Consider the following 13,857-nt stretch of genomic DNA (forward strand, 5'->3'; position numbering starts at 1 on the left):
CCCTGTTCTCAAAACATATTGACTGACCTACACCACTCTGCAGTCAGGCAAAGTCCACAGATCTGAGAAGTGTCAAAAGTACCGGCAGTTGGGATCCTACTGTGGGAATACAAAATTGAGGTTATGTACAGTGCCACTCTCCCAGGCTGAACAAAACCCACCAAGGGTTTGTGGAGGACAGCCTTTATGTAATGATCACATTTTTAGCTAGTTAGGTTATTTTTAGGCTCATCAGCAGTCTGTTAGGGGAGGCAGAAGGGAAGTAAACAACCACTGCAACTCCTAGGACAGGTGCCATTTCATTCCTGTAGCTGTTTAGCCATTTCTAGAAATGGCTTCTCCTCCTGCACACTCAGCTCTGACAAGTGGCATGCAGCAATAAATAGCACCATGGGATGGTGTGACCCCTTGCCCCTCGATTTGGCTGCTTGGCAAGGAAACCTTGATCAATGGGCACTGGTGACACTGTTCCCAGCTGGGCCAGGCTGAGCTGAGCTGCAGAGAAACTCCTGGCAAGTGTTATGCCAGAAAAAAAAAAGCTTGAGAAATGTCCTCCCCACAGCCATCTCTTCTCACACAAACTTACATTGTGCAAAATCCATGATGAGAATGCAGATCAACACATCTAGTGCTGAACTAAGCTCAGCCATCCATGTGACATTCAAATACCATTTGAAATATCAGCACAACCATTCAGCTATCACACACAAACCAAGGTGTGAGCACTCACACCTCCAGGGCTAAGCCCTGAAAAAGAGCCTCTCAGCCCCTTTTTTTGTGCATGGACCATGGGTTTGATTACCAAGTGAGCATTTTATCAATGATCCTGCTGCTCTGTTTTCTCTGTTTCAGGCACAAGTTGCTCTGGAGCTTAAGGTTTGTTCTGCACTCACCAGGAGAGGTCACCACACACCTCAATAACAAAGTGAGGAGCCCAGATGGGATCTCGAAGGAGGAACCTTCTTGCAGGGCTGGGGAAATGTCCCAACCAGCTCCAGACAGCTGGGGATTTGTCCTGTCAGAGTAAGGAGCTGCAGACTGACACCACAGCTTTCCCAAGTGCAGCTGCTCCCGCTGAAATTCCAGCTTTTCCACAGCAGGGCAAAACCATGGAGACAAGTCAGACCTCACTCCAAACACCAAAGGTGTCTCATGCAACACAGGGAATGAAAACCTTGGATTCTGAGCAGTTTAGTGCAAAATCAGCCTATGAATTTCTCAGATCCAAGCTGAAGACCACAGGGAAGCAGGAATGGCTGCCTCAAGACTGAAAAGACCTGCATGGCTGAGAACCATGCACAGCTAATCCATGTTTCAGCTGCAGTGTCTCTACTTGCCCATGTAGACATTCCCACTTTTTCCAAAACAAGATGAACTGATGCTGTTCATTTTGCTAGAGAGGAAGCTGAGCCAAAAAAAGAGTTTCAGGTGAGGATTTATGGAACAAGATACTTCTTTAAGCATCTGCCTCTCACCAAGCACTGACCAGAACTCTTGTGCCATTGCTCTGAGCTCCTCAGCTTGTTCTTCTTTGTTTGAGGATCCATTTTAGGATCCATGTTAGGCTCTCCCCTCCCTCACTGCAGGTTCCCTGTTGGGCTTCATTAGCATCAGAGGAATGTGATAAATGTGCCTAACAAACCTAATATTAAGATTTTGCCATCAAAACCTAATGCTCCAGAATCACCTACAGCTGCTGCTTAATGCCAGCCTGCTGCCCTCCTTGTCCTTCTTGTGTCAAAGGGCTAGAGAGAAAAACATCCCCTCTTCATCCATTCAAAAAGATCATTGAGCATTAATTAGTGAGCAAATCAAAGGTAAATCCATGTTTGGGACCCCAGAGCAGAGTAGTGCCAGCACTGACTCTGTCCCTTTATTGCCCTTTACTGTCCCACAGAAGTTGCTGCAGGACAGGAGAGGAGACAGGACAGTGTTCAGTGGCTTTAGGGGATGACCAGCCCACAAGGGAAGCTCTTTCTGAGTTACCTGATGGGGAAGGCTTGGTTTATTCCCCCTGGATGGGCTATCTGAGACACCAGGAGATCCCAGCTCCTCCCAGTCCCAGCCAGCCCTAAAGCAGGTTCCAAACTCCCCTCTGGGCTGTGCTGCAGCCAATTCACCCCAGCTGTGCCCAGGGGAATGGGCTCAGTCCCTTCTCAGAAGGCAGAGCTGCTGCTGCAGCTCCCCTGTGTCCCCTGGGTCCCTTGTGTCCCCTGTGTCCCTGCTGCCAGCCCATCCCCAAAGGCAGGGAGGAGCAAACAGAGCTCCAGGCTCTGAGCACTGAGCAGCCAGACCTGGGCTAGTGGTGATGCTGAGCTCTGAGCCTGTCCAGCTCAGCTCAGCCCCCTGGGGACAGGGCAGGGCAGGGGAACAGCAGGGAAATGCTGGGAGATCACAGCTAAATGTCAGTGTCTCTGTGAGGAGCTCCTGGTGCCAGCTGCCCTCAGGGACTCAGCAATCCCACTGTGATGAAAGCACTGCAGACAATCCCTGCCCTTTCAGCCAGCCAGGGAATGTTGGCCTGAGCAGCTGGAAGGACAGGGAGGCTGAAGGAAGGAGGAAGATGAGTTACTGAGCAGTGCTCTGACAATGCCTCCCTAAGCCATGAGCTGTCAGCTTCAGAGCTCTGCTTCCTCATGGGGTGAGGGTCAGGAATCAGGTGAGGGTCAGGAATTAGGTGAGGATCAGGAGGTGAGGAATAGCCTCAGAGGAATAGTTTGCCCTAATCCTACTCTTTGATCAGATTTCTGCTGGTTCAGGAGAAACATCTCAGGGAGCTATGAAACAATTTGCTGTTGGAGATGAGCAGCACACATCATCCTGCTGCCTTCTTGCTGCTTCCTTCCACCCTGTGTGAAGGACTTGTCATAGAAAGGAACACTTCAGAAATGGGCACAAAGCCATTTCCTACCTCCAAAATATTTCCTGCTGTCTGCAGGGGTTCCTCCCTTCTTACAGGCTGATGTTTGTGCTGAGGTCTCCATGTTAGCTGCACCACCTCAATTATTAATCTCTGTGAATATTCAGACACTGAGTTTTGATGCTAGTCTGAGCCCTGAGAAGATCTGGAATGTAAAGCAGAGATATTTGCTGGATGGATTTCTGTTTTCTAACCACTTCTTGCCACTGCACCAGATCTGATCTGAGCCCAGCTGTGGACCACCTGGACTGAAGCTGCCCTTGCAGCACTCTCTGAATCACACTCACATGGGATGGCATTGTCTGGGGAGATGGAAAATCCTTCTGTTGGGCTTGTGGACAGCATGCAGCTGCAATGCATTAGGGGGAGAGGCATCAACACAAATTGCAACAGGGAAAATTCCAAGTAGATGTTGGTAAATTGTTGTTTCTTGAAGGTTTTCAAAATTCAACTTGACAAGGCATTGGGAAATCTCATCTAAGTTGGCTCTGCTTTAGCACAAAATTGCACCACTGGAAGTCCTGTCCAGCCTTAATTAATCTTTTACAAACACAGTCATAGATAAGGATTGTGCTAGTGTTTGAATGTCCAACAGGAACCAGAGATACAATTCAGAAATACCCCAAAAGAGCTTCAGAGGTCTTGAGGTCCAGAAGATTTATTATCCTCATTATACACCTGTGACAATCCAATCAAACCAACAAACCAATCCTGGGCTTTTGCAGAGGAGAAGAGATGAACCTGAAACTGCCCTGACCTTCTCTTCCTGTGAACTGCAAACCTCAAACCTCTGCAATGATGATTTCATTACTAATGAGGTTCATATCAAATGTGGTTTTTATCAACATCAGCAACACAAAACTCCCAACAATATAATAAAATCAGACTTCCCTTTCCATCACAGAGAGATGTTTACAAGCTGTCTTCTTCCAACACCCATTTCTGGAGACACTTAAAAATTCTGTCTTAAACTGATCTGCACATGAAACAACCATTGAAGACATTCAACCTGCTGGCACACCACAGAATTGTTTTTTCCAAGCTTCCAGAACCAACAAGTTGATCCTGAAAACTGCTTTCCAAGCTTTCAGTAACTCAAATATCAGATGAAAAATGCCAGATGGTCTTTAATTTCCATTTCCTCCATGTAGATCCAGATTGGTGGCCTTTAGCTCTGTGCATCACATGTGAGCAAAAATGCCATGAAAGGGCAAGATTGTATTATTGCATCTTCAGGAACAATTCAATTTTTCAGTGAAGCCAAATTTCAAGCCTGTTCTTCCTTTCAGGCTGATTTAATATTTAATATAAATTGTGCACAATGGACTGAGAAAGAGTACAGAAAGGAAATATTTTAAGATGGATCCAGGGAAAGAGGAATGTATTCCTCAAGCCTTGTAGAAGCTGTCTGTCCTTGTCAACCTGGTTTTGGCCACACTCACTGCCACTCAGGCAATTTATCATACTTCTAATATGATAAATTTTGCAATTTAATAATAACCTTGTTATTGCAATTTATCATCTTTCTTGGTTTTCCCTTCTTCTCCAAATCACACTCTTTCATCTCTTAAGTCAATAACATCATATGAACAAGTTATATGATCAAGTTATAAAATAATATTATGTGATAACATTCAGTTCTTACACAGATTATTTTCTTAGCCCCCCATTCCTCTGGTTTGGTGCTTCACAGTGGCAAAGGAGCCAGGTGAATGTGTAGTGGATAGCATTCCCTTCCTGATTCTCTTTATAGTTTTCTCACAATTATTTATCTCTGGGTGAAAAGGGAAGGTTTAGCAATCAGCCCAAGGAGCTCTGAGCTGAATGCACATCAGTGGCACCAAGACAGCACAATGATGCTGCATTGCCTAAGTGGAAAATGCTCCTTTAATTCACCATCAGAAAAGAGAACTATTTCCTCCCTCCTCCTCCTGGGTGGATGAAAACAGATCAAAACCTCAAACCAATCCTTGCACTAGCAGGAACTCAAAAGGTAGACTTGGGAGGGGTTGGAGGAAGATATAAATGCTGATAGCTGGAGACACAGAGCAACACTGAGCTGGAGAGACTTGAGGGAAGGGAAAGCAGAGACACCAAAACGAGAAAATGAATCTGAAACTTCTTTTTTACCCTGGATTCCTCCTGCTGCTTGTTGGCAGTCAAAACCAGGCAGAGGCCAGATCCATTTCCAGCTCACAGGTGAGTGACTGGCTGCTCGACAGAGCTGAAAGGAGCTGATGCTTCTGTAGGAATTAAACACATCAGGTGAGCTCTGTTTCTTCCAACCCCAACTTAAAGAGACATCATGACAGCAGGGGTGCTGAGGTGGGCAGACACAGAGGTGTTAAATGGGGGAAATTAATTGATTACTGGATTTAATTTTCTAATCACGAGGCAATTGAAAGGAAAATGTTTGGGTTTTTTTTTCCCTGTGGTTTCAGTTAGGGAATTGTACATTTAGCATCTTCCTGTGACTGAGTGAAGCAATAAGCTTTTGCAGGAAAAGAAATTATCCTGGGAGGACTGTGATCTAAAGCCCTAGAGCAGCCACCTGCATGCTCCTCCCTGAAGCCCCTGGTTTTAGCTGGAAAAGGAATTAATGGGTTGTACCTGCAGGATCTCCTCCTCAGCTCAGCTGTGCAGCTCCTGCTTGCCACTGCCAGGTGTAGAATACAAGGAAAAGAGGAAGTGTGTATGTTTGCCTGTGTGTATCTTTTTGGGCAGGAATTCCAAGTCATTAGGAAAACATATTTCAGCACTGGGGAGCTGATATGTTACTGCATATGAAGTAACTTCCCAGTGTGTAGAGAAACATATAATATAATCCTTCAGCAACAATTCCAGCATATCTCCTGTCATTGCATTGATTCTCTTAGGTATCAACTTTTTTTTTCTTGTTCCTTATTCACACCTTACCAGGTCTTTTTCAACTTTTTCACTATTTATGCCACATCCCCACTCCAGGAAAGACTTAACTGGCAGTCTGTCAACTCAGAAAGATGTCCTTAAACTAAGTATGGCTTATATGGAAATAATCAAAATTCCCTAAACTGCTCCTAGAATTCCCTAAACTGCTCCTTCTCCTCTTTCCACCTTCTATTCTCCCCTTTTCCCAGAGTCTGTCCAAGCTGTTAGATGAGGACCTGGAGCATCCCCTGCTCTCAGAAGAGAGGAACCACGAGCAAGATGACTTCATGCCAGCAGATATCTTTGATCAGCAAGGCACTGAGCTGCAGTGGATCCAAACCAGCAGGGAGCAGCCTGAGAGCATTTCCATGGGGGAAGGAGCAATGCAGAGATTCCTCAGCGACCTCCTGAATTTATCCCGCAGATTCCGAGGCAGGAGCAAAAAGGGTCTCTCCAGGGGCTGCTTTGGGGTCAGGCTGGACAGAATTGGCTCACTCAGTGGACTGGGATGCTGACTCTTTAAGAATCAGCCATGGTAAGAGAAAGCCAGAGATGCTGGTCTGTGTATTCATGAATAACTTTTAGAAATATGCAAAAAAGCAGAGTTAGTTCAGCTTCAAGGAAATGGTGCCTGAAGTAACTTTTACCCTCCTGTCACAAACACAGTTTACTATTTTATTTTCCTCAGAATTCACTGTCATCAGATATAACTTAAAACCTGTGAATGCCACACCTCTGCTTTCCCTCCTTCCTCTGAGTCAGCTGTGAGCATTTCATCATTTCTTAGAATATCAGAGAGATTTCTCACCAGCTCCCTGGGGATACTTGTTTCAGTCCAGACAAACTCTGACCAGAGCAGTGGAGCTAAATCTGGCTGTAGAACATTTAGAAATCAGCTAATTTCCATGTGTGAAATCCTGTACACTTCTCTTGCTATTACTTATTCCTCTTCTTTATTGACAGGATTGACTTTGGGGTTTCAAAGGATGTGTTGCCTTTCCATGAGATGTTCAGCTCTTTTATCACTTTGGCCCCAGCAATCCATCCACTGAGCAAACTGCACCCAGCTCTCCCCTGAATTCCAGCAGAACACACCTTTGCTGTGCTGCCTGTTTGTATCAGAGTGATTTGTGAAAATTAATCACAAAGCACCCCATTTGTACTGCTTGTGCACTGAATGTATAAATAAACAAGTCTTATTATATCACACGTAATAAAATGTTTCCCATAATGTAAGGAATTTGCTTCAAGCCTTTGCTGTGTGATTTGTCCATGTTTAATTCCTGGAGCAAAACCCCAGTTTGCAGTTAGACAGTGGGATTCAGGAGCATTTTGGAGGGCTGCAGTGTGTGGTAAACAGAAATCAGGACACAAACCCAAGTATTTGACCCACAATTTAAATGAAGGGCAGCTCTGTTAGCAGACATCACTGGAAAGCAGTGACTCTGTATTTAGATCTGCCACTGACAGAGGAAAACAGATGTTTCTAAGTAGCACACCTCATCTTGTTAAAACAAAAACCAAAATGAACAAAACCACAAAAAATAAAAAACCACAACAAAAAAATCCCAAAACAAACAAACATGAAGGAAACCAAACCAAACAATGAACCAACCAAAAAAGCCTGAAAAACAAAAAAAACAAAAAACAAAAAACCCCAAAACCAAACAAGACCCACCAAAACCACAAAAAAACCCCCCAACCAACCAAAACAAAAAAACAACAACAAAACAAACAAAAAAACCCCAAAACCCAAAAAAACCAGCCCCAAAACAATATACCATTCTTTAAAGGAAATTCAAAGGCACCCTACTCTTCCATAGGCAGATCCAGGTATTTCAAAGCACTGAGAAGAAAATTGAAAAACATACCCTGAAGGCTTCTTTCTCTGATATTTTTGGTTAGGTCTTATGCTGTTTGCTAGTTAATCTGTTTAAGCTAACATTAACAACAAAGCAGCAGCAGCTGTGAAAATGCCCTGAACAGCTATTTGTTGCCATTTACAGACAGCCTTGAGTATAAGCTCTCCAATGATGGGTTAGTCCATATAATGAATTTATTACACTCTGTATTGCCTTTCCTAAGGAAAAAAAAAAAAAAGCAAGAAATTAAGATTTTCAGCAGTCAAATAAAGAATTAAAGTCCAGAGTAGAAACTGCTTTATTCTTTCATCTTCCAGCATAATTCCATACCAATAGCCAGCCTATACAAGGCTTAAAACCAGCTATTTACTTAGGCTAAGAAGCAGCAGACACCTGCTTACTTGGGGGAGCTTAACAGAAAACATTCAGCTTTTTTAGAGTTCTTCTTCAGCTGTGCCCAGCTTCAGCCCATGTGGTGGAAAGGTTCATCCACACAGCCCACGGACATCAGGGTGTCAAAAAATACTCATTTTTCACAACCAGTATGAAAAGCTGGTGCTGGTGGGAAGGTTAGAGCCTCCTTTTTAATAATCCTGAGTCCAAAGCTTGTTCCCAGCTCTCAGTAACTCTAGAGCAGGGATGTTCACACTGGCATGAAGGCTTCTTCATGTTGAAATTTCACTGAAAACCCAGTGAGGGATAAGTGATACTGAGGTTTATTGGCAGAAAAATAACAGAGGGCAGAGGAAGTTGAAGTCTGAGCTGTGAGCACTTGTGGACAGAATCCTACAGAAGATGAATAAGGAACAGATAAGAGTTACAATGACAGAAGTCGAGCTGGTAATGTGCCATCCCATCACCTGGCATTTTGTGGGAACATTTTAAAAAGGCACTTTTCTGAAGGCAAGAACAATTTGTTTCACATAAAAGGCTCTATAATTAGATCCCTAGGACTGAAGCCAGGTGTGTTTGTACTTTAGGTAATTTTCTGAGTTCTATTAGCATTTAAATAATCAAAGCTAAGCTTTGAAGTGAAGGTGCCAATTGGGAAGTTCATCTCTAGCTGTGCAATTTCCATCTTTGCTAAGCAGCAGTGCATGAATTTACAGACCAGGGTTACAGAAGCTGCTGAGGAGAAAAGCCTCCAATAAAACTACTTCTACAGAGAAAGGAACATAGAGATATCTTTCTCAAATGTGTGTGCTTTTGGGATACCTGATTTTAAGTGGTGTTAGGCAGCAATCAAGATTGGGTTTCATTCAAGACTCATTTCTGGCTAGCTTATTAATTGAGAGCCAGTTGTATTTATTCCCCTTGATCATCACACAGATCCTGTTCAGTCTCACTGCTTTATCCCTTTCCACTCCTGTCTGTCTTTAGTTCACACAAAATTGAGGATAATGCACATCCTCACCCAGATCTGCTTTCATTCCCTGTCAACAATAACACTCTCACCTGAGGTGCTGTTCTTTCATTCAGGTACTGCACTTTCAGAACACACATCTCCTTCCTCTGCCAGCTTCTTCTTTGCTGTGTTGCTTTAAACAAACCCACTTGCCAGCTGTTGAAACAGCTGGGTGCAAGAATCACTGTCCCACACCAGTTGATATTGCTGGTTTGCTTCCATTCTAAGCAAATGAGGAGGGCAGAAGGCAGAGGCTATTAAATTGCTTTAATATTACCCAGGTGGTGAGTGAAAGGACCTTGCCTGCTGTTCTGCTGGTTACAGAGGGAAGGGTTTGTTGGCAATGACAGAGAACCATCACCAGATGAACTCCCAAGGAAGGAAAATCTCCTAAACCCAAGTCCCAAAACATGGTTTACTCACACAGCACAAAAATTTGTATACAAAGAAAAAGCTGTTGTCCCAAGGGCTGCTGCAGACAGATGAACATTTTCAGTTCCTCCCACTTGTCTCCCCTATGGACAAATGATCCATCCCTCAGCCCCTTGGAGGGGAAATCAACCCAGCTCTCAGCTCCTGTGTGTGTGAGGCAGAGCAAACATACTGAAAGTGCAAAGTTCTTTCACTCATCCACTCCTGCCTAACAGTGCTGGGGTGGGGAGGGAGGGGAAATCACTGGCAAATGGTTTCTGCCAGGAGGGGAGATGACAAAGGGCAGTTCCCTCCCTCTGGAGCAGTTGCTGCAGCCAAGACCCTCAGCTCCTGGAGGGTCGCCTGTGGGGCCACTTGCAACCAGCTCTCTTATGGCAGCCACAGGGCACAGTGAGGCACTTTGGCTCCTGCAGGGATCTGGCAGGAGGCAGCTGAGCTCCCGCTGGGCAGAGCGGGGATATGAGGAGAGATATCCATGGGCTAAGGAGAAATATGGTGTGGGGATGGGGATGGGGATGGGGATGGGGATGGGGATGGGGATGGGGATAGGATAGGATAGGATAGGATAGGATAGGATAGGATAGGATAGGATAGGATAGGATAGGATAGGATAGGATAGGATAGGATAGGATAGGATAGGATAGGCTAGGATAGGATAGGACAGGATGCAGTTCCCGGGTCCCTGCTCCCCGCCGTGCCGAGGGCAGCAGCGCAGGCTGCCGAGGAGCTCAGCGCGGAGCTGCTGTCCCCGCAGGTCCCGGGGCTCCAGGGGCGGCTATCCGCACCCGCCTCGCCGGGGCCAAGTGGCAGGAGCGGGGCTCCCTGTCCCTCTCTCCTTCCCTCTTCGGGACCTGCTGGAGTCGCTGCGGCAGCTCCAGGCAGAGGAAGGGGAGCCGAGCCGGTGCTCGGGGCTGAGAGCTGCTCCGAGTGGAGCTCCGCGGGCGGAGAGTGGCCGGGAGGACATCCCAGTGCTGAGCCCGGAGGGACAGAGCCCGCGGAGGAGCCTCTCCTCCCTCAGACCCTTCTCCTGCTGCTTTGGGACAAGGATGGGGAGGCTCGGTGTGCAGACGGGGCTGGGATGTCACCAGCACAAAGCCCTGAGGTGCCGGGGAGGAGTGGGGCAGGCAAGGGCAGCCGCCGGGAGCTGCTGCTGTCCTGCTGTCCTGTCCTGCTGTCCTGCTGTCCTGTCCTGCTGTCCTGCTGTCCCGCTGTCCTGTCCTGCTGTCCCGCTGTCCTGCTGTCCCGCTGTCCTGCTGTCCCGCTGTCCCGCTGAAAGCCTCGGAGCGGCTTCCCTGCAGCACTCGACACTTCTTTCACAGGTTTCTGGTGCAGAGGGAGAAGCTGAAGCTGGACAGGCTCTCAGGAGCTTCCTGAGCCTCCAGCCCGGCGTTCAGCAGCCACACCACCCCACCAGGCTGCCCGGGGAGCCGCCACGCCAGTAGGAACAATAAACTTTGTACAAAGCCTACATTGCCTTTTTTGAGTGTTTTTTTATTTCAGTCGCGGCTTAGCAAACAGTCAGAGGATACAGAAATCACCTGCAGAGCTCTCCTCTCGCTCTGCCCTGAGGGCTCGCTGCTGACCCTGGCCACAACACCCACCCGGGCTGGACAAGCCTTTTTCCGGAGGGTCGCAGCAGAAAGAAGGATTGTGGTTGCAGCAGAAAGAAGGATTGTGGTTGCATCCTTGCAGGGCTGTGCCAGTGACCCTCCACGCTGCCCTGAGGTGGCACTGCCAGCCCTGGGGCAGTGGTATCGAGCCGGGATGCCTTTCCCGATGCTGCTGGCAGGGAATCCTTCCCGGAGCTGGGGACGGGCTGGGGTCAATCCCAGGTATGTCCTACACTCCCCTGTGCCTTGGGCTAAACCTGCTGGCAGCGCCCGGCTTGGCACGGCAGACCTGCATGGACCAGGGACAGAGGGGCTCCATCTCTTTAAAAACACATCTGGCAGCGGCTGGGACTGCGGGAAAAGGCCCTGCAGGGCTTCAGCACCCGGGACAGACGCCAGTCGCCCCGCACGCCCAGCGCTGGCCACGCCGGGCTACCCTGCCAGCCCGGGGCTCCGGCAGCCTGGAGAGCCCAGCAAAGCAAGGGGCAGCCGCAGTACGGAGAGAATATATCCCAATCACCGGGGGAAACAATCCGTGTTCAGGATGAAAATTAATTTCCCCACCTTGGAAAAAGTGAGGCACTGCTTAATTGCGGCATGGCCACTCCAGACATTTTTACATTTCTGGTTTGATTGTTGTCTGATGGCCTCATCATCTCCTTCTCAATCTAACTGAAATGCAGAGAAAGAGAGCCCAGGTGGGGTGTGGCATGGTTTTGTCAAAGGTTTTGAAAGGAGTCCAAATCCAGCCTTTTCCTCGGAGCAGGAGGCTCTGTACAGCCAGCTGACCCTGCTCAGCCCGGGATGGACACCAGCAGGAGGATGTGCAGCAGGTTAGGGCAGCACTCGGGGCAGGTCTGACCATCAGCAGATGGAACCCACAGAGCACCAACCCCAGCTTTGCCATCCTTAGCCTTCCAGGGCTGAAAAACAAGGACAGGGCATCATTCTGCTGGGGAAGGGGCAATGTCACCTCAGCGGAGCTCTGTCCATCCTGCTCATCACAGGATCCACCCACAGGCTGCCAGCAGCACCCTCGGTGCTCTCCCTCTGACCTGAGCCACCAGAGGTGTCCTAATGTCCCCACACCTCCCCTCCCATGCCCTGAGGTGCTGGGGAAATGCAGCAGATTCCCAGCCCTAAAACCAGTCACGGTGAGCTTTTAGGAGAACCTGCTGCCCTGTTAAGGCAGATGTTCTACTGGCAAAATGTCCTGCTGAGCATGGCCAACACCTGGATCTTGACTCTCCTCTGCTGTGCTATAAAGCCTAAAGTTCATATTAATTTACCATATTAACTCACCATATTAATTTATCCATCTTAATTTATAGGTGATGATACTGAGATCAAACAAACAAACAAACAAACAAAGTGAGTTTCATAGCTACAAGTGAGTTTTACAGCTTTAACAATGATGAGCTGAGTTCTGACATTTCACACTCCGTTTGCTTTGGCAGAGCTGCAAGATGGATAATTACAGGCAGAATTTGGCTGTGAAAATACAACAGCTACAGTGGCAGGCAGCCATTTGATCCCATTCTACACTTCACTACACAGTACATCAAATAGAGCACAAAATCTCCCTGACTTGGAAAAGTATTGTCAAGGCAAAGTCTTGCTGCTGCATCTTATTTATCTGCCATGGAACACAGAAGATGAAAAGGAAGAAACCAGTAAAGAAAGGAGTATCTCAGAGTCGGACTTAATGACTAAAATCCTGGAAAATTAGATTGTTTCACAAGGGCAGCAAAATATTTCACACTTGAGATTAATATCGTGCCCCTCAATTTCTCTGCTGGGTTTGTGCCAAATTTCTTGCTGCTGTACCAAAAAAACACAGACACAAAGCAAAACTCAGAGCAACCTACAGAATGATTTTGTACAGAGAGAGCACTAGAGAATCCTTAGTGTGTGGGCAGTGGGTGAAAGGAAAGAAACAAAATATACAACAACGAGTTCTAATTATCCTCATTTGGACACTCAAAATTAATGAATAATTCTGGTTTATCTTCTTCCACTTTTGCAGTTTACAAAACAAAGTTACATCTTGGCACAAACAAACATACAGCAAGACCAGCAGGAAGAGAATACTTGTAACTAATTAATGTATTATACAGACACTGCAGTATAAAGCATTAATTTAAAAAATAAGCTATCAGTTCTTTTCTGAAAGCATAAAATAAGAAAGTGTTGGAGCACACAATAACCCAAAAAACTAGTATTGCCTCCATGTTCTGAAAAAATTAAAGAATTGAGGAAAAATAGAGAGAGCTCTTATAATAAAGGGCTTAATCAGAGCACACAGAGTTGGGGCTGACTTGGGGCTATATTAGGAAAAAATAGCATTTGAGTGAGACTTCAAAACCTTGAGAATGTCCTTTCTAGTGTAATTTTGGTAGCTGATCATGTGAACAGTACGTGCACATATTTGCACATTAACACCATGTTAAGACATTTAAGACATGGGAAATAGTTTATCATTTTATTTTCATTTTGAAAGTGTATTCAGGAGACTCTTTCAAGATTTGTGTTCATACAAATAGTCAACAAATTATTACTAGACTGACATTCAACTTATTAAGATATTTGTTGTTGTTTCAATTTAGAATAACAAGAAACATCAGGAAAATGCAAGAAAAGCCATTGCTTCATGATTTAAAACTCTCTTGCATTTCTGCAAAAAGATTAATTTTTAGTTGTACTACATGCACAAAGACAAAA

At 46.2% G+C, this 13,857-nt stretch overlaps 1 protein-coding gene and 1 pseudogene across 1 annotated transcript; both read left to right on the forward strand.

Annotated features, from left to right (window-relative positions):
• The first annotated feature begins 4,879 nt into the window (after nt 1-4,879).
• On the forward strand, nt 4,880-7,061 carry LOC146428330 (C-type natriuretic peptide prohormone-like). The gene is made up of 2 exons (XM_085080041.1): nt 4,880-5,119; nt 6,037-7,061. The coding sequence occupies exons 1-2, from the start codon at nt 5,027-5,029 to the stop codon at nt 6,340-6,342; spliced, it is 399 nt and encodes a 132-aa protein (XP_084936167.1). The 5' UTR covers nt 4,880-5,026; the 3' UTR covers nt 6,343-7,061.
• A 3,009-nt stretch (nt 7,062-10,070) lies between these two features.
• Nucleotides 10,071-11,009, forward strand: LOC146428331 (uncharacterized; annotated as a pseudogene).
• The last annotated feature ends 2,848 nt before the right edge of the window (nt 11,010-13,857 follow it).

This window comes from Lichenostomus cassidix, chromosome 21 (genome assembly GCF_008360975.1).
Source record: "Lichenostomus cassidix isolate B80296 chromosome 21, HeHo_3.0, whole genome shotgun sequence".
Taxonomy (NCBI): Eukaryota; Metazoa; Chordata; class Aves; order Passeriformes; family Meliphagidae; genus Lichenostomus; species Lichenostomus cassidix.

Bases quoted from the DNA above. Each gene is read 5' to 3' on its own strand.
- LOC146428330 (XM_085080041.1), top strand. From the start codon at position 5,027: ATGAATCTGAAACTTCTTTTTTACCCTGGATTCCTCCTGCTGCTTGTT. The intron at 5,120-6,036 runs GTGAGTGACTGG...CCCTTTTCCCAG, and splicing joins GATCCATTTCCAGCTCACAG to AGTCTGTCCAAGCTGTTAGA.